This window comes from Buteo buteo, chromosome 2 (assembly GCF_964188355.1).
Source record: "Buteo buteo chromosome 2, bButBut1.hap1.1, whole genome shotgun sequence".
In the NCBI taxonomy this organism is placed as follows: Eukaryota; Metazoa; Chordata; class Aves; order Accipitriformes; family Accipitridae; genus Buteo; species Buteo buteo.
Genome location: NC_134172.1, coordinates 39,577,775 through 39,598,225, shown reverse-complemented (window position 1 = coordinate 39,598,225; position 20,451 = coordinate 39,577,775). Strand labels below are relative to the sequence as shown.

The 20,451-nt window shown below is 41.2% G+C and overlaps 1 protein-coding gene across 2 annotated transcripts in view; it reads right to left on the bottom strand.

The window, feature by feature from the left end:
* PLEKHA8 (pleckstrin homology domain containing A8) overlaps positions 1-20,451 on the bottom strand; it is a 37,958-nt gene that overhangs the window by 11,197 nt on the left and 6,310 nt on the right. Inside the window, exons 2-14 of one of the 2 annotated variants that reach the window (XM_075051655.1) lie at positions 14,626-14,742; positions 13,805-13,960; positions 11,726-11,850; positions 10,129-10,287; positions 9,151-9,191; positions 8,284-8,441; positions 7,632-7,664; positions 5,531-5,690; positions 5,043-5,128; positions 4,328-4,386; positions 2,864-2,994; positions 2,295-2,365; positions 33-94 (exon numbers count right to left, since the gene is read on the bottom strand). In XM_075051655.1, the coding sequence (XP_074907756.1) occupies positions 33-94; positions 2,295-2,365; positions 2,864-2,994; positions 4,328-4,386; positions 5,043-5,128; positions 5,531-5,690; positions 7,632-7,664; positions 8,284-8,441; positions 9,151-9,191; positions 10,129-10,287; positions 11,726-11,850; positions 13,805-13,960; positions 14,626-14,742 (1,358 nt within the window). The remainder of the gene's footprint in view (positions 1-32; positions 95-2,294; positions 2,366-2,863; positions 2,995-4,327; positions 4,387-5,042; positions 5,129-5,530; positions 5,691-7,631; positions 7,665-8,283; positions 8,442-9,150; positions 9,192-10,128; positions 10,288-11,725; positions 11,851-13,804; positions 13,961-14,625; positions 14,743-20,451) is intronic. The other variant, XM_075051664.1, reaches the window with a different exon arrangement.

Sequence of the window (20,451 nt, the reverse complement as noted above, 5' to 3'; positions counted from 1 at the left end):
CAGCTCTATCAGCAACCAAGATAAATACTTACTGCAAAGACCCCGCGGACAACCCAGCCATGGTGCTGCCGTAATGTCTTTCCATAAGCGTTGTCTTAAAGGAAGAAAAAAACAAAAATTCATCAAGAGATAGATGTATGGCAGTTTTAAGTCTGCATCACAAAGAGAACTTAGAGAACACAGAGAGCTTAGAAACAACTATTTAAGGATATATTCTTGCCACTGGATGCAAATAATGACTGTTTCTGACCAAAGTTATGACTGAAACGAGATGACAGATTTGGGATTTTTGCACTGGCATTTCAGCTCTGCTGTCAAATCTCCTTCAACTCACTGGCAGCAAGTAAGTGTTCTAACAGACAGGAAGGCAAATATAATTTTTATTTGACTAGCTGTGCTTCGCGACTAACACTTCTACTATCTAGTTCTCAGTTCAGTGCAAGTCTGAGAAAATAATATACAGGGTCAAACAATCCTGCAAAGTGATCGTTAGTCAGCCTCAATCAAGGTGGTTAGTTCAGGCATTGACCAAGAACTCTGTCTTTACATCTAAGGGTCAAGTTTCGAGGGTCATTGGAACAGAAAGCACAGGCCCCTTATTAAAATAATCCTCAGGATCTCTATTGTGAGTGCCCCTGAGTGTAGCCTTTGATGAAGGCCCTTGTTACATTCCTAGACAGCTCCACTTTCATATACAAAGCTTTCTATATACAAAGCCAAACATCTTTGAGCCATATTTTCCCAGTCTTTGTCATCATTTCATATCCTCATCCTTCAGCTGAATTTTTAAGTATCTGACATTGTATTATACTTTCCCTGAGCTGTTCACCTTGAAGAAAGAGAACCTCTATGTTTTGCTGCTTTAGGATATTTGCTCAAAAGACTGCAGACAGTTATTATTGGAAGAGTATAAAAAGTCAGTAAAACACAGCCACAAGTTTTGCTGTAATATGAAGTACTCCTCATCTATCAGTCTAATGACTGGGAAATGCAGCTTTTCTACTTTACAGTAGGAGTGAGAATCTGTGAGAAAAGCATACAGTAATAAGAGCAATAAAATAAGGAGAAAAAAAGAGTATTGTGTAGCAAACAGGACTGACAAGTCTATTCTCTGCCTTGTCAGCAAATATAGGGGACACTAAAAACACCAGAAGTTGAAAAGTTTGCTTAGATTTAAATCCCAAGTAAAGACAAATCCCTTTAGAAAGCTGTTTGCTACTCAGAAGATCATAAGAACTGGTGGATATTCCATTTTTTATTTTCATTTCATTAGCTTGATATTTGAGGTTGTAGAAAGAGAATGTATACCCCATCTTTACTTGAGATTCAAATAGCACAGTAACTCCTAAATAAGAAACTGTAACAGTAAACCAAAGCTGCACTGGTGATAGAGATATGGAAGAGCTTTTCAGGGGGAGAAAGGGAAGGAAGAAGTGAGAAAAAAAAACCAGCAGCATGGCTCTGCTGTGGAAGCAGAGCAATTCAAGAAGTAATTCAGTGCTGAAGCCTTCACGCTCAGAAGGTCAAATATGTGCCTTGACTTTCTGGGGTGTTTAACATCCACATCTGGTAGCAGTGTATTTACAGTCTCACTTCCAAGACCTGCTTACATACTTCAGTGTAGTACTTCTTTTTACTAATCCTATTGGACGACTGCTTAGCTATTTAAAAGAAACTAAAAAAAAAAAAAAAAGCTTTAAAAAAACCTGTTTTGAAGGATTATCATAACATTAGACTGCATGGACATAGAGAAGGTCTTACTCAAGAATAACCTAAGTCTAAGAGGGGTTTGTATTTTGTTTTATGCTTGCTGTGGGCACCAGCCTGACTGTCAGAAATTGTGTACTTGGAAAAAAACCCTTCTTTCCTGATACAAGCAATTCACCGCCATACTGGCAAAGAGGTGACTTCAAAGAGTGATGGCCAATATCACAAGGAACTAAAAAAATAACACAACAGCATCTATAAATTTGAGAGCACTCTCGCTGCAAACCAGTAGAGAAAATGGAATGAGACAAAGCACTTTTTTCCCTAAGATGTGACTGTCTTCCTTGCCGAAAAAATGCCAATTAAAGGAATCTTTATCTGCTATTAAATCAACATTGACCAGTTATCTAGTAATGTGCCTGAAGACGGCCATTTTCAAAAACTGCAGTTTTCAAAAAAGTTATGTCTTGGAGATTACTTGCATCATTAGTCACTGAAGAAAAGAAAAAGCAGGTTCTAAAGGAGGAGGAAAATAGCCAAGCATGTAAATTCAGAAGTACATGAAGAATAAAGCAACTGGCACTTACTCAGAGCTGTTTGGATATTCTTTTCCCCATTCTTCACTTCTGTTAAAAACCCTTTCAAGAACTTTAAGCCTCTGTCAGGATGAACCCACGAAATAAAAAGAAACCATGTTTATAACAAAGTAACCCAAAGCATAACAAAGCCCCCAAAGTTGTAATACAATTCAGAAGTGCCATAAACTCAGAATTAAGGCGACATTTTCAACCTGAATTAAAAAAATGCAGCCACCTCCTCCAACCTCTCTCCTAGCCCAAGAAAAAACACTTTGCTAAAACATTTCTGCTGCAGCTTGAAATCACCTGCTTGACGTTCTGGCCCAGCAGGATCAGTCACCCAGTGTAATTTCACTTTTATGGGGAAAAAAGGTTGCCTGCGATCACTTTTTTAGGTGTTTTGGCGAAGTTGCAGTGATACAGCCACAGACGACACATTAAACTTGAAACTAGCCAGTTTGGATTGATGGAGCCTGTGGAAAATAACCAGTTTGCTCCATGTACCTAAGCTTGCACTGGTGAGAGGCCCCTCAATCCACCTCAGCAGTTCATAGTTTAAGTAGAAGCAAGGCCGTTACCTTTTCAGCCACAGGAGAGCCTCCGTAGCAGAGTTTCTAACTTGTGCTACACCGGCATTCACTTCATGGAGCACTATCTTCTGAAGGGTATCAAACTCTTCTTTGTTGGTTATAAATTTCTGGTTTATTTTCTGGAGAAAAAACCAAGAGGCGAAGCTTTAGGCTTTTAAAAACAAACAGTGACCCATCCTGTAAATACCACCTATTTGCCAGGACTCTTCCCTGCAAAGGCATACCACAGATCCCCAACCAAGTCCCACACTCCCCATGGCACCGCTGCCCTGCCACACGGGGCATGCCTTTCCCGGACACCAACCCAGACACATCTGCCTAGCCATCTGGCTAACACAACCGAAAAAAGGCACCTCAGCCAAAGATTTACATGGAACCTACCATTTCTGTCTTACAAAATGCTTTAGATTCACATGGCATCCTCCACACTGGTGGAAAGGAGCTAACTCACCCTGCTCTCCAAGCAAAGTCCCATTTGCTTCGAACTTCAAGTACAAGCAAGATTACCTTCTGACAACTGCTAAGCTGCAAATTTTCAATTACACTTAGCAGTCATCAGCATGCTTAAGCTTTTTAATGTATTTCCAAATTTGTTATACACAACTCCTCACAAAAACAAGAGAGAAAATATATAAGGGGCAGATAAACCGATTCTTCTTCTACATTAAAGGAGCAGTTGCCTATCACTTGACAATAAACATTCAAGGTTTTACTTTTTTAAATAACATTCTTCTCTCTTGCTATTTTCAGTCTTTTAGTGGCTACCTTCAGTAAGATAAGCGGATACCTGTCTTACTTTGCACCAAACAAATCTGAATGTATGCAATGTTCCTTGTCACACGCTCAGAAGATAGGTTTTGCTTTTCTTTCTTCTTTTTCTTTTCTTTTTTTTTTTTTTTTGAAAGAAAAGCTATGAAAAGTCTCACTATGAATACATCTTATCTCACAAGCAGCACTTCAAACCTTTTCAGACTTTGAGCTGGAAGAACTTCCAGAACAAGAACTGAGGCTGCAGGGTCTGCCCCGACCTGCTGAGAAGCTGCTTCTGAATGCAGTAACTTCCTCCTACTTGGTTGAGGAAAGGGTGGGGGTTTTTTCCCCCTCCGTTTGTTTTACCATCTAAAGTCAATATTGCTACCATCACATCATGATGTACAACCTATCCAGCTTAGAATCAAAGTCATATTCATTAGGTGTAACAGATGTTTTACCTGGCAGTCAATCAAGTATTTTATAAGTTTGCACACAACAACTGGATTTAAACACAGCATATACTGTAGGAACAGAATTAGGGACATTTCAGAATTCTGATCTGACAGATGGTAACATTACCAAATATTAAATAGCCTTCCAGTATTGACTCCTACAACAACGATTCATGAGCTTTAGTGCCTAAAATAGATATTTAGTAAAAAAAAAAAAAAAAAATCAGTGCTAAAAATAAGCTGTTACCTTGATGTTACCTACAAAATCCATTTTAACAGGAGCAAAAACAGTTGGTCCCAGCTTGTCTAGAACAAAAAAAAAAAAAAAGGCCATATTTTTAATTTGTGTCTTTTTCTAGTCCTCATGTCTTAGAAACAATTAGTTTCATTTACTTTCTTAATAACCCTTCTAAATGGCAGGAGAATACTATATGAACAACATAAACTGAAGTCTGTCTTTGGTGTAGAACCAATCCACCCCAGCTGGCACAAGTGTTAAAACACACCGACCTACAATTTGGAACTCTTCAAAAGGGTGCATGCTCACAGGGACCTCACATCCACTGTTAGATGCAGAGGTCAAGCAGGTGGGGGGCTGCACTGGCTGGAGGTAGAAGTCTGGAAAAATCAAATAGATAGTACAGCTGATGGTGTGCTGTCAGCTGTACTGGATGCGTAGGGCATCCATGCTGCTCTTTTGAGGGGAAGAAATCACTGTTCCAGATAGACCCATAGATTTCTAGACAGCTTATACATGGGTCCCATCTGAATGAGAGTGGATCCTCTATAAAGCGAAGGAATAAGAAACATCTTTCACTACCAGTGAAGTTGGTTCTGCTGATAGGGACTGTTTCTACTGTATCACTTTAGCAAAGAAATGAATTCTCCAAACCAATGGCTCCACCTTTTCTCATAGCTGGCAGCAGTCAAAAGGAGCCAGAAGAAAAGAAGGAGCTGCTTACCCAGAACGGGCACAATTGCATAACATGACTCCAGAAACTCTTCTGTTGGTATGCCCTCCTCCTCCCGAAGTTCAATATCACTGAACCTGGTGTCCAGGACAAGCAGAAGAGATTGTTACCTTAACAACTGCTTTTGTGCAACTTCTAAAGGCAAAATTACATTTCATGCCCACTTCACTTGCATAGAAGTAAAATCTATAGACATGGAACCACCAACATGGCTTTTGTTTCACTAGGTTAAAGTAAATGACTGCAGAAAATACACATTTGAGGGTCTGCAAGCAAGGCCTGCAATTACAAACAAGGAAAAAACCTTCCACTCTGTACAGCTAATTCTACAAAGGATATCTTCTTCAATTACTGTGCTGTATGCAGTCTTATTAAATAATCTCAGCAAATATAGCTTTGCAGACAGAAAAGTCTTAAAAATGAGTCAATTAAAGGCTTAACAAAGTTTCAATAATCCTTTTAATTGAAATCTGTACTACCTATTGCTCATGACACTGAAGAAGGTAGGAGAATCATTTTCATTTCTGTCTTCCTCACACAGAGACAATCCACTTAAAGAATTCGTTTCGGACTGCAGCAACTTGTGGGCACCACAGCTTTCTACAGCTTGCAGCTTGTTCTCTCCATCTTCTTTAATGCCTTACATTTATAGGAAACAGAAGAAAAACAAAAATAGAAAAAGAAAACAGCCACATACCCATATTGTTATTCCTGTTCATCAAGATGCTTTCTATTTGAAGGAAGGCACTTGGATATCTGGATCATGCAAGTTTGAAAGCTTCCCTGCCAGCACCATGACTCTCACACCACAGGTCTGTTGGGTGCTCAGACCACATTGCAACCAGTCCCCTCCCCATTTCTTTTAATCAGACAGACCAAGCACCAGGCTCCAATGCAGGTGAGCCCACACATCCTCAGCGAGGACAGCCTTACGAGAGGAGAGCATTGAAGAAACGATTGGGTGCAGCAGGGAGTAGACTCATCTCCTTGAAAGAAAGATTACTTGTCAGATGGCTGTAACTTCCTCAGTGCTGATAAAGTGGCATAGTGCATTTTCAAAAGCAAAAGAATAATAGCGACTTGTTTGCTCCTTCTGATAAGTAAGTAAACTGGCTACTTAGATGGATACTGCTATGATATCAAAGGCTGCTATGTTCTCCCTGATTTGTAGGAATATCTTTAAAGTTTCCCAGAAGAAGATCCAGGTGCCTCTTCCCTGCTGTAGTCTACTTCATTTCTTCTTTGGGATCAAGCACATCTGTTTCAAATAAACAGAGCGCTACACGAGCACCTCCAAAGGAAGACAGTGTCTTATAGATCCCATGCATGGTAAGACCTTCTGACCTCATGGAGAACTGCAGAGAACAAGTCAGGAAGCAAAAATGATATATTCACAGCATCTGCAGTGTACAAGCCATGGCTACAACACAGTTTGCTGCCAGACTGTCAAACTAGCATCCAATATTTCCCAGGGAACCTGTCTCTCCAGGAAAGGAATACTTTCAAGAGCCAGTGAGGATTATAGACCTGAAGTGGAACTGAGCTTCTGTCTGAAGGGATCAAGCTGCAAGGAACTCTATTCCTCCAAATGAAGTCTGAAAGCAAGCTTGCAGCAGTCCCTATTACTTGCAGAACCACTGCATAAGCCTGGTGCCAGGTGAAAAAAAGAACCACTCGCGCCCAGTAACAGCAATGAGACTTCAGCCATTCTCCTCAGCACAGCAAAAAATGGCCTCAGCCATCACTGACCATGCCTCGTTCACAAGCAAAGGGACTCTGCTAAGGAACTAGAGTTTGAGGGATGTCACTGCTCTGTCCTTTACCAAGACACATGGGCTGGTGAGTAGAGAAACAGCCCAAGTCTGCAGTGACTCCCCAGGAGTGCTATGCAGAAAGCCTGGGGTCCTCTGAAATTTCAAACTCAAACACTGCAAGCCCTAAATGGCAAACAGAAATTTCTTATGGGACTTGAGTGCTTGAGTGTTTTTAAAGATTGACTGCTCTTAATAAAGGGGAGAGGGAGGGAAGAGTATCTGAGACAGGGCAGAGCTCCTGGGCTCACAGGGAGCAGCCAAATACAGCCATTGGCAAGACGGAGCCCCAGGCTGGCTGGGTCAGCCCACCCCATACAGATGGCACTGCACATCCTACTCCATCCCATACTGCCAGGAAAACTCTACAACAAAAATATGTGTACCCAAGAGGGAATAGGCTTTTCTCTTTTTTGCATAGGAACAACCTCAGTAGCTAAATGATACCAACAACCTGACTTGGTTTGCTCTCCTTTCTTTAGCACTGTGTTCTTGAGGTATTATGCTAAATGGTGACAGATGCATGTTATTCTGCAGGGACTTGCCATGCTACACAACACAACACCAGAAATGGGAAAAACTCCCAAGAAAACCCAAGTAAAAGCAAAATCACCATGTTCATTAACTTGGGGTTAAAATCTTCAGCTGATTCACTGACTGCATATGTATGTTTTGGAATAACAGCCAGGCAGAGAAAGCTACTGTTCAAGAACGATACAGTCCATTCAACAGGTCAAGCGGAAATCATACGTTATCTGGACAGACTTACCAAAATTAAGTTCAGCAGCCCTTAACAATATAGCTAGGTTGGATGGAATTTTATACTGAATTAGTTCAACAGTGTTTTACTGAAGTCACACACAAACCTAAGTTTCATGCTATTGCTAAGGTAATGGAAGAAATAAGGTGTTTTCTAGTATACTCTTAATTGCAGAAAAAGGGTTAATTTTCCGTAAAGATTTGTCAGAGCAATCAAGAGGGACTACAAGGTCAACCCCTCCCAGACAGTACACAAAGCTTCAATGTCCCCCTTCTGACAATGCAGCCCTACATACTAGCAGAGGTGCCAGCATTCCCAGCAGAGGGGACCCTCTGGGAATAAATATGCCTGTCCACAGTGCAAGAAGAGCCCAAGCTCTGCCAGGCTGTATTGTTACGCATGTCAATCAGCACCTAGAGGAGCCTCTGCTTGTCCAAAAAAGAATTTTTAATTTCCTTCCCCTTTCAGTCCCAAGTTAGCTACCAACAAGGGCAGGAGCTATGCTGGCAAGGCTTGGCAATGGGCAGATATCAGACTAAAATACACTGACATTCCCTCTCCTGGGAAGCAAGGTATCAGCGTTCTCACAGGCAGACTACACTTCCCTCCATTTACACTTAAAGAGTAATGATTCTGGATAAAAGACAGTGTATATATTTACCTGCCAAATCCTCTGTTATGTGATCTTCAACAGAAACATCACTGCTCCCCTCATTTGTTTCCAGGTTTAAACATTCCAGACTTTTAATAAGGGTTTGCTCTTGATGGTTGATTTCTGCTTTTACAGAGCCATTTTCACAGGGGTTTAATTCCATCTGCCTGAAGAAAGGGAAAGAATAATGGTTAGTGTATAAAACATTGCTTGGTAAGCTTTTTCCTGTGAAAACACACAAATAAAAATAACAGAAAGATAGTCGACAGAAATTATAGGCTGTCACAGGCTGCTCTGAGCAAAAGAACTGGTCTAAAATAATAAAAGGAACCAGGCAGCTCTTTGCAGCAAGTAGGATTAACAATTCAACCTCAGTTTACAGAGTTTGAATATATTTACAATTACCTTTTTTAAAGAGAGACATAATAAAAAAAATACAATTGATTACAAAAAAAGAAAATCACAGACAGGTATTGTAGCTAAAAGAATATCCCCTCATTAGTACTTTAAAATATATACCCTTGCCACCTACTCCACAAATCATAGCCTGCTCTCCATCAATGATTTTATGAGCTTATGGAGTGGAACCTAAGATGCAGGAAAGAGAACTGAAGTGGAAAGAGCTAGCTGGTGACTGACCAGTAAGTCACCAAGTGGGTGGCTGAGAAAAAGAAAAGGGAAAGGGCTGATAAAGAAGTGAGATGAAGTGGGGTGTGCTAGCTCCCTTTTGTTGTGTCTGCTTCCAAGTACACAGCTCAGAGCAATATAATTCTGCCTCCATCCAGTACTAGTAACATTAGAGTAAAAAAAACGGAAAGAACAGACACTACCAAAACCAGATTAGAAATAGATTTACAGTAAAGACTTTTATTATACCTTTCCATTGAGGTGTGACTGGACAAGACAGAGTGCTTTATCTGTAAGATAAGTGGAGAGGGAGAATATTCTTTAAAGCAAGAAGACCGTATCATGCTTCTCACACTTGACATTTTATTAAACACAAGTTGGAGTCAGCAAAAAAGCTGAAAAGCTACGCATACGCTCACTAATTCTCTGACCTGGAGGCTGTATACAGACAAACGTGAAAAAGGTGCTACATTATTACACCATTACATTACACCATTAAAATACTGAAAAGAAACAAAAAAAAAAAAAAAAAAAGAAAACCAGGAGACTTCTTTCAGAAGCTAGCTAGCAAGTGCCAAGTGAGACACCATACAGCATGTGGAAAAGAAACAAGGCAGTGAGTTTTCTTTGCAATGATGTTTTCTTTACTTAAGAAAAAAATTATGAGAAAACAGAAGAAACGTGAGGCCAGATACCAGGTATGGTGAGGTAATCTCACTTCCCAGATGCAGTGACGTATCTGCCTTCCTACATACACCTTAAATTGCTGTTTGCCAGAGATGCTCCGGTTTTGCTTAAGTAGTTGTGGACCCAAGATTCAAGAAAACGCCCTTGTCATTAAAAAGATAAGCTCATCAGCTAGTGTTGGCCTATTACCAGAGTTCCGATGCTGCAGTAGCTTAGAAGAGTAAAAATTGCTGTGAGCTCCCACAACTTGCCATACAGTCAACGTATTTTGAAACACCACTGTCTGCAGCTGGAGCAGGCCCTGAAAGTTAATGCTTAATAACTTTCACCTGTAATTAAAAGTTAAAAGACTGGTCACTGCTTATTAAAAGATGGCCCTACCTCACTTGCAAACCACAAGAAATAGCAGAGTATGTCCAGTAGGGGACTACTCGTTATAATACGGGTAAAAATGCATTCCCTACTTCTACAAATGCTACTTTACAAAAGGGCTCCTTAGCATCCATGCCAAGACTGAGAGAAGAGGATACTGGCCATTACCTTGTTTGTTCTGAGGACCGGTAAATGTGGGGATCCAGGTGGGGTCTGATGCAATAACTCAGAAGTGAAGGCAGTATTTGCAATCTGCATACATTCTTCAAGAGTCTTCAGGAAGGTGTCACATGTTGATTTTAACAGAGCTCCCATATCAATCTCTTTCTGTGGGGAGAAACCAATTGGAAGAAATGGACTCACCACAGAAGATCAGTTTGGAGCAACTGATGTCTACAAAGTCCACAACTGCTACAGCCATGATTTCTGTTTAACATTAATTAAAATGCAATGTGTCAGCTGCTCAGAGAACTAGCATCACATATTACTGGGGCTATGCCCCCTCACAGCATTACCACTCTTGTCAGCTTCTCACTGCAACAAGCTCAGTACGCTTGGGTTTTAAAAGCAATGCCTTTTAGTCACTTATCTCTGGTGTTAAAAGTGTATTAAATACTAAGCCTTGATGTATTCAACAACGCCATTCCAGAAGACACCACCGACAGGAGAAATGAAAAGTAAACAAAATAAATAGATACAGAATGATCTGCAGGTAATAATTTCAAAAATCCCATGAACAAAAAATTGCTGAAAAACAGGCAGAATGAAATATCACATTGCCACAATACCCTTCATCTCTGCAAAGTGCAGTTATTGATGCTGAAATGCTTTTAGCAATAAATCTTTCCAGTCAAATACCAGTAAGATCAGGGAAAGTGAGTTTTCCCCCAGAAGCATGAACTATGAACTGGATAAACACCACATTACTTGTTTGTTCTCAGCACCTGTGAGCTGCAAGTTCTAACAGTGCCTTTTAGTCATTTACACACTACATCATGCTTCTGCATTGTCTGTTAATTCACCATAAACAGTTTATCAGGTATGTTTACAGAGATGATTTGGACATACAAATGATTAACTTCAGGTGTTTTGCCTGCCTGTCCTGCACCTGGAGACCCATCTCTCCAGTGGGAAACATCCTGGAGCTCCACACCAGCCTCTCTAGCAAGTGACATGCATCCCTTTTCACGCATTTCTCTCTAAAAGCAAGGGGCAGATCACTGTCATTAGAAGACCCCTCTTAAATGAGGCTTCTTTGGTCAAGAAGATTTGCAAAGTTTGAAACTTTAACTTAAGTGAGGTTAATCAGGCAGTTCTTTCTAGTAATTTTGCTTTTTTTGTGGTCTGCATTGTCTCTTGACCTTTCAAGGGTTTTGGTTGAGAAGTGTTTTGCTGAGCAGGATATTAATGACTCAGGATCAGACAAGTGTGTGCTTCTTGCAAGTTATCTTTTTATAAAAAATCTTTCGCTTTTTTGATCCATTATATACTCATGATCACCTACAGCGATGTGAATATCTACATCACAGATACCATATCTCATCTCACTACTTGCTACCCCAACACAGGGAAGTTATTTGCCACAATACAGTATTACTCCATTTAAACAAGAACTGTTGTGTGGGTACGTTATTTCCTACTGGTTCTCTGCAGAAAGAGGGTGCAATATTAAGTAACTGTAAGTGAATACTACATTGGCTGACCAGAAAAGTTCACAATGCTCATGACTTTACAGACATGGTCTACACCAAAAATAAAGCTGTACCTCTGGTTCTGATACACCAGAAATGCTGGCTTCCTTCGTTTTATGCACTTGCTGAACAAGGAGGTTACAGTACAGTCTAAGTTCAGACATTTTAGTCTTCAAGGCTTCTGTGTTTTCAGTGAACTCTAAAAGTGAAATGAAAGAAGACTTAATTTTATTGTATCCATCTTGCTATATATGATTTTGGAAAGTTGCTGAAATAGTAATATCCAACCTAATTCAATCAGTACTTCCTTATTTCAAAACATTTTCTATCAACTCAAAAAGATGAGCTGGATTGGCCATAAATTATGCTCCTGACAGGTAAAATACTGTTATTTACCATCATAGACAGGAACAGTATGTTCCTAGACTTAGGACACAGAAAAAAAGCAAGTACACAACACTTGACCTTAACAGGCCTTTTAAATAGGAGGAAACCCCTACATACCATATTTTTTTTCCCCCACTAAGTAGTTTAAGGTGCAAACAATTACACTGTGAATTAAAAGATCAGGGTTCTGAGTAGAAAACACTGGAGGGAAAAGACACATCCTGTCCAACACAAAGGGATTAATTTAATATATATCCTTGAATCATAGAATGATTGAGATTGGAAGGGACCTCTGGAGACCAGCTAGTCCTACTCCCCTGTTCAAAGCAGGGTCAGACAAAGCATGTTATTCAGGGCCATGTCTAGTCAGGTTTTGAACATTGTCAAGGATGGAGACTCCACGACCTTTCTGTGCAACCTATTTCAGTGCTCCCTCATCCTCATAATATAAACATTTTTGCTTATGTCTCAATGGAGTTGCTTGTATTTAAATTTATGCCTGTTTCCTCTTGTCCATTCACTGAGAAGAGTCTGGCTCCATCTTTTTTATGCTCTCCCATCAGATATTTCCTTTAATCATCTTAGTGGCCCTTTGCTGGACTCACTCCAGTACGTCCATATGTTTCTTGTACTGGAGAGTGCAGAACTGAGCAGACTAATCCAGATACGACTAACAGTCACCCTGAGATTTTTCAGAAGTAATTTTTTGACATTACAGTCCTAGAAATACAAAATAAATTAATTTGTCTGTTAGTAAGACTAACATGACTTAGTTCTGCAAATACACGAGTAGCTTTTCCACCCTGTGCTACTGTATGTCAGTTTATAGATATAACTTTGTTCTGTTTCTGCACTGCACATCAGATCCCCACTTTGTGTAGGACCCTACAGCAGCATCTGCTGCTCAGTTCTGACTTGGTTTGAACCAGTAGATGCAAAGCCTGGTGAAGAGGCACATAAGGCTAAGAGGAGATGCGATTCCTCACCTGAGGGAAAGGAAGTGCCTGCTCCCCTGCATTTGCTCAGGATCACTGACATATTAACAATAATTTGCTGTTTTCCCATCTTCTGCATAGTCATCGTGCTGAGGTTAAGCAAGGTTAAGGCATGAGGTCTCACACTGACTCACAAATAACACCATGCTTGTAAGCAAGAGGGGTTTTCACTGGGGTGAAAGTGAGATTGCTGGTGAAAGCAAAGAGGTAAGTGAATTAATTTTCATAGCCTGACCATGATCAGATTTCAGTTTCTGAATACTAGTATGCACATTTAAAACCAATTGCAAACCTTTATTTTAATTGCCACTAACACAAGTGCACAGCCCAGTTAGAACATGGAAGGAAAGGGTCTGAGGAACTCCAGAGCTCAAGAACCACTGGTATGAGAGGCTGGGTCATCATACTAAGACGGCTGCACAAGGTGGGGGTCTTACCTTCATGCACAGTCTGCATCCCAGTGAGCCGCAGCCAGGAGCTACTCACTCCTTGTATTTGCAGAACCCATCAGAACATGGCTTTCAAATTATTTACACACAGTATATTTTAAAGAAAAGCCAAAGTTTTCAAATCCCTGCACTGAGAGTTAACACCTGAGATTTCTAGCTAGAGTTTCCACATGGCTTGGCTTTTAGAGGCACCAAAGACATGAAACACAGGTTGGACACAGAGTTCAGGTATGGATTTTGTCATCTTTGTGTGTACATCTGCTAGGGTAAGGATGAGGAAATAAAAAGCAAACAATATGTGCCAGCAAAAGGGTGTTCTTGCCTTTTTCCTTTTGTGTCCTGCTGTCGGTCAGACAGGCTTTGGCAGTTCCTAGTGCAACCAGCCACTTTTGCCTTTCAACTGCATTTCTTGCTTTCAGATAGAAGTATTGTTCCCCTGGGATGATCAGGTCCATTCGTGTATTATCTGCAGGATGAACTAGAAGCAACATAGATTTCAGACCAGTCCCTCAGCCCTTCCCAGCCCAAATACATATCCCAACAGATATGTTAGGTGGCAGGTCAAGCAGTAATGAAAGAGGAGGAATCTACAGCCCCAGACTTGCCCTGTTGCCATTTTCTGACTTCTCTTCTGAGTTAGGGAATAGACAGGACACACATGTGTACAGCTGTGGGACAAAAGGTTATGAAAGGCAGTTTTGTTATCAGTACAGTATCATCTGGGAGTCTTTATGGACAGGGCATCCTCTTCTGGCAAGCCTCTCTTTCAGGTTTCCAGCCCATAACTGAACCTCAGAGATGTGGCAAGTAATCCAATATGAGTGAGCAGACCTAGTGCTGAAGTTTATTATTCATATTTCTAGCTTCAGCTTTGTGCTTATGAAGAGTCATTTGAAGCTGTGTGATGTTCCACCGTGGCTCATGAAAAACAGTGACCCACCTGCATGTAGAATACCCATTACATTAGAGGCTTGCAGCTCTCTTGCATTTTCAAAATACTGTAGAATAAAAACTGGCATATAGATCAAGTTACTGAGTTACTACAAATACATACCAAAGAAATCAAGCTGCCTAATAGCTCATCTTGAATGTAACATTAATGGACAAACTTTGTGCAGCTGAGTGTTATGGTATCTTAGTTACCTTGAATTTCACACACGGCCATTTGGATGCTTCCCTTACAACCCTTCCAGGCATCTTCCTGAGAGTCATAATAGGACAGGATGCCACCACAGAGAAGAAACCATCGAGGCTGCCAGCCTGAAAAACAAAACTGCATTTCTCAGTTATTTCTCAGCCTGCACTTCCACCACCTCTCTCATCTGGGACTCACTGCAAATAAGGCCCCAAAGATTCTCAGTTCCCCCTGGAAAATTAAACCCTCTGAAGTAGTAAGATTTGTGGACAGCCCTGGATGTTGTACACCACAACCCCTGCTTGCTGGCAGCTACATGTCCTTTCTGCAGGTAGCTGGACCACAGCAGTAGGTTCCTGAGATGCCATATGTCATTTTCAGTAGTTTTGCTAACACGGCGTCACTGACTCACTTTCTCTTCCAAAACCACCTTTTCAGTTCGCCACCCCTCAATTCCTTCCATAACTCCTCAACCCACCTCTCCACTCTTTCCAAAAGCCACCCCAGCTGTCTTGCTTTACATGTCTCCCTCCCTCGCGGGAAGGGCTAGCCAAATTGTCTTGAAAAGGGATGGGCAAGAAACTCCTAAAAATCAAGGGAAGGAGGGGACAGAGGTGGATGTGTTGATTTCTGAACACCATCTTTCAATGAAGGCGTTCTCAATAGCTCTTGAAACTCCCATGCTGCCCACATAAAAAGTAGTCTCGAATGAAGGAACTGCACTTCTGGATACCTTCACAGAGAATAACCAAAACACCAGGCTAGGCCAAAACCAGTAGTTCTGGGTACACTTTTGCCCACCCTGCTGCCTGATTTCAGAAGTAAATTACCCCTTTTGTATTTGTGATGGTTTAACCCCAGCCAGCAACTAAGCACCACGCAACTGCTCACTTTCTCCCCCCCCACCCCACAGTGGGATGGGGGAGAGAATCAGAAGGAAAAAGGTAAAACTCATGGGTTGAGATAAGAACAGGTTAATAAAACAGAAAGGAAGAAACTAATAATGATAATAATAATAAAATGACAATATTAATAAAAGGATTGGAATATACAAAACAAGTGATGCACAATGCAATTGCTCACCACTTGCCCACTGATGCCCAGTTAGTTCCTGAGCAGCGATTCCCCCCCCGCCCCCCAGGCCAACTCCCCCCAGTTTATATACTGGGCATGATGTCCCATGGTATGGAATACCCCTTTGGCCAGTTTGGGTCAGCTGCCCTGGCTGTGTCCCCTCCCAACTTCTTGTGCCCCTCCAGCCTTCTCGCTGGCTGAGCATGAGAAGCTGAAAATCCTTGACTTTAGTCTAAACACTACTTAGCAACAACTGAAAACATCAGTGTGTTCTCAACATTCTTCTCATACTGAATGCAAGACATAACACTATACCAGCTACTAGGAAGAAAATTAACTCTATCCCAGTCAAAACCAGGACAGTTTTCTTCTTTTGGAAGTACTACAGCAGGATGAAAAGATACAAACAAGCAAGACATGACAGCCACCATTTATGTCTAATTAAAAACTACAAGCTCATTAACTTAAGAAAAAATGAGGCAGCAATGTCACTGGAGGAAATCAGCTTTCATTACTGAGCTGCAACAAGCTTCCCTAGCCAGGACCAAGGGAGTGAGATACTGACGCTCCCACACTGGGCCAGCAAACCGTCTCTGGGTAAAACACTTTGACAAGACTATGTGGGCCACGTGGCTCCTACGCACTTTTGCAGAGGGCCCTCACTTCTGCTGTCCTCTGCACCAGGGCTCTGCCAACCAGCACAGAGCTGCAGAAGCCCAGGTTGGGCTTGGACTGATACCACGTTGGAGGAATGACTGCTCCTTACCAGCTAGGGACTGATTCCTTAGGCTACTGCTGAAGCCAAGCGCAACCCAGTTTAAGGTTAGAAAGCCCTAAAGCCACAGGCTAATAGTAGGAGTATGGTTTGGGTTTTTTTGTTTAGTTGTTTTTTTAAACAAGCAATATCACAGCATCTGGGCCAACCTGGTCTATAGGTTGCTGAACCTTTGGGGTGCCTGGAAAACAATTTAAACATAAACCCTTTTTCACACTCTTACAGAGCTCTTCCATTATTTCCTAGAAGAATATAAAAACATTATAAGTGCCAAAGTGAGACAGGGAGCCAAAGGAACCTTAGTAGATATAGTAGATATATGGATGTGGATAGGAACTGTTTAATAATTATCTAGCTTATAATGAAGTTAAAGAAATTTCAATAGAGGTAGACATGGCCCAAGGGGATGAGAGGTGATGTTTTAAGTTTGCATTGTTGAGGCCGGCTGGGGCAAGAGATAGTCCCTGATAAGAAGCAGAAGTCAACCCCAAGAACCAGCCTTGTGATTTGGATAAATGCCAAGGAGCGACTGAGTCTACACAAGGACATAAGGTTAAGGGTTCACTATGAAGAAGACATACAGCCTTCATCTTCACGACCCCCAGCGACCACCAAGAGGAGGCACTGTGCAAGGCACAGTTGGGAAGAACTTAGGGAAATGACTTCTTGGAACTAATTTTAATATGAAGCGGGGATAGGTCATGCCTATGTATAGGCGTATTGCAAAACTCTATGTATATGTAACACTTAACTGTATAAATTTGAAGCGAACTGCCAAGTCAGGCGTGCACGACTTTGGTGGGACTAACCCCCCGTGCTGCCCAGAGCTGAATGAGCATACCTACTTTACAATCTCACTGACGGTGGAGTCTGTTTCCGCACGTCAAAAGTATTCTCAATACCTCTTTATTTTATGTGAAGGGAAAAAAAATCACAAGAATGAGAATAAAAAAAAAAAGAAAACAGCAAGACTCATTTTTATTTGTCTTGCTACCAAAATAAAGAAACTATGCTAAAAGTCACTATTGATATGGACGAACTCACAAAAAAGGAGGTGATTGTTCAGCAGAGAGAAGCAGTTAATTGCTTCAGACACTCAATGGCACAGAACCAATCCTTTAAATAATGCACAGTGCCACAGTCAATACAAGCCTCTAATTCAGTCTGGAGATCCTGCTGCTACACATGAATCATTTCAGCCATGGTCCTAGAGCTTACAATTGCAGCTGATGCTCAACCAAATTGCATCCCATCAATCAAAGGCTGTGCAATCAATTAGCCAACATACAAAGCACTCTGCCTCCATCACTTTGGAGGCTGGTTAAAAATACGAGTCAATACATTTTGTTGAGGTTTTTGTTTGGTTAGGTTTTTTGGTTCTGGGTCCTTTCTTTTTTTTTTTTTTTGAGGGGGAAGCAGCAATTATCTGTCTTCCTTTGCAGAACCTAACTCTTCTTTATTAGACATGTATTAAAAAGACTATGATAGGCAATCGTTAACTAGGACAGCATATACTTTCAGAACAGAATTGTTACACTAATAAAAACACATTTTTGTAAAAGGAAACCAGTAAAAAAAAAATCACAGCAAGGTTCTCTCAGAAGATGCACTAACCACCTGGTACTCACTGAGTCAGCAGCCATGGGAAGGTTAACCTAAACAACCAGCTAAAAATAGCACGTGGCTGACAAATCATGGGCAGTGCAACAGGGATACAATCTTTAATTACAGGATCTTCACATTTGGAGACAAGCAAAAAGCAGAGGAAAAAAAAAACCAACCACAACAAAAACCAAAGCAGCAAAAAGACACTTAAGACACTTCCATGAACACAAGTCTTGGGTTTATTCAGTTTTATTCTCTCCCCACAAAATGTCCTAGGAATATTGCAATTTTTGGAACTGAGCATTCAGACTTCACCTGATACAAAAGATTAAAGCTGAACCTTTTGAGGTCTTACTGGTGCCAGCACTAACACAACTTTGAAGAAGAATTTACTAAGCCCATTTATACTGGTGATGCACAGGCAGGACAAAACATAGTTTATAGTTCCACAGCTCATTTTAGAGGCACAGAGCCATTAACAGTAAAAATTGACCTTGCTGGGGAAAGATATATATATATATATATATTAAAAAAAAGGCAATAAAATGCAAAGCACAATAAAAGTGAGTAGTAGCTTAAGGTCTCAGATAGAATTAAGTGAAGAGATTCCAGACAACTTCACAGGCACTGGTTAAGGTCCTAATACATATTGCACTCCCGCATGAAACTTAAAAGTTTGTACCTGCAGTACCTGGAAGATCTGATACTGTCCACTAAAGAAACAGATATTTAAGCAGTCTGTGCCTGTTAAGGATTCAGTATTTCTCCAGAAGCTTCCACAGCCTGAAAGATCTGCCTACTTCCACCATTACACTTCAGGAAGTCTGGATGCAGCTGTCACTGAGCAAACTTGACATTTCTTGAGTTATCAGAGTTGAAATTTGGACATAATTCAAACTTTAATGTTACACAACTCAGACTCCAGACAGCATTCATTCCAAAGTGCCAAGCCTGAAGAAGAAAAAAAAAAAAACACAAAAAAAAACATTTGAAGACATGTAGATCATGTCAGACATCCACAAAGCCAAACCATCTGGGAGAATTACATATTCAAAGAGTCAAACTGATGACCTGGAAAACAAGCTGCAATTAAGAGATGCCAGTTCCAGTTGCATTTCTAAAAGGCACAAAGGCCAGACACCCAAGTTTTATTATTGCTTGCTTTCCACTAGAATTATGTAATACTTTATGCTTATTAATTTCTTGAGCTTCAATACAGGTCTTTACAAAAACTTATGCAATAGATAGTCCTTGGACTTCTTTGACCTTAATTCAGATTTTGAGTGCGGATAGGAGATAATTCTGAAATTTCCATGTTATGGTAACACCCTTCTAATAGGAGGAATTAAAGCCTTCATCACATCCCTACTGCTAATACCACGGGCAAGACCCAAGACTTAGTTGCAGGCGGCAGACCAGGGGCAGATCCCTGCTTTTCTGCGCAGGGTTGCAAGAGAGTCCCAGAGTGGCTGCTCTGACAGTCAGAGACATCTTGCAGCAAGAACAAGCAATATCCACCTTTTTACCCAACCGTGAGCAAAGCCATGCCATGTGTTCACCATACCACCACCTACCACTTTACCTCCCAGCACCCAAGGGCAGAAGAACCACAGCTTCTGCCCAGTGCTGTGTCAATGACTGATAGCTGGATGAGAGCTGCTGAAAACTCAGCTCAGATGGGACCAAGACAGCGCTGGTGTCTTGCAAAACACAAGAGAAAATCCAATATATGTCCTTCCTCAGTTGCCAGTGCTGATGAAAGTCTATGAATGCCATCAGGTTCGCACCTTTGCTAAAACCCAGCCCGCTCCTGGTTGTTGATGTAGCAGCTGTTGGCCAGAAGACAGCACCTTCCCCTCGTGCAACGGTGACCGCAAAACACCTGCCTCCCAGTTACACGGGAAGTCTTATTCTTCAGTTAGAGGATGCATCTAACAGCCAAAACACAGGACCGAGTCAAGAGATCTTATTTCCAGTTTAGAAAGAAGACTGCTGAGCTGCCACGGACCGTGCTGAAAAAACCCCTGCCTTCTGCATTAAGCTCCCTGCATCTTCTCACCCATAAAACACACGTGTTTCATACTGGCCCACTGCTGGTCTTAATGCACTAATGTCCGATGGACGAGGATTTCCTGGGGAAACTAAGGCTATGGAAATCTCCATGTCACAAACAGATGAAACACTTGTTTTCAAGATCACAGAGCACTTGAAATCTCAACTATCGGGGACCCAAACTAAGTCTTAAATCCAGTTCTTAACAACTGATTGCGTGACCAAGTTCAGTTCAGGCGGCTGCATGTTTCATGCTGTCAGTCACTGCCAGGTTTCTAGTCAGGAAAAGCATTTAGCAAAAGAGTATCTTACAGAGACCAAACTTGAA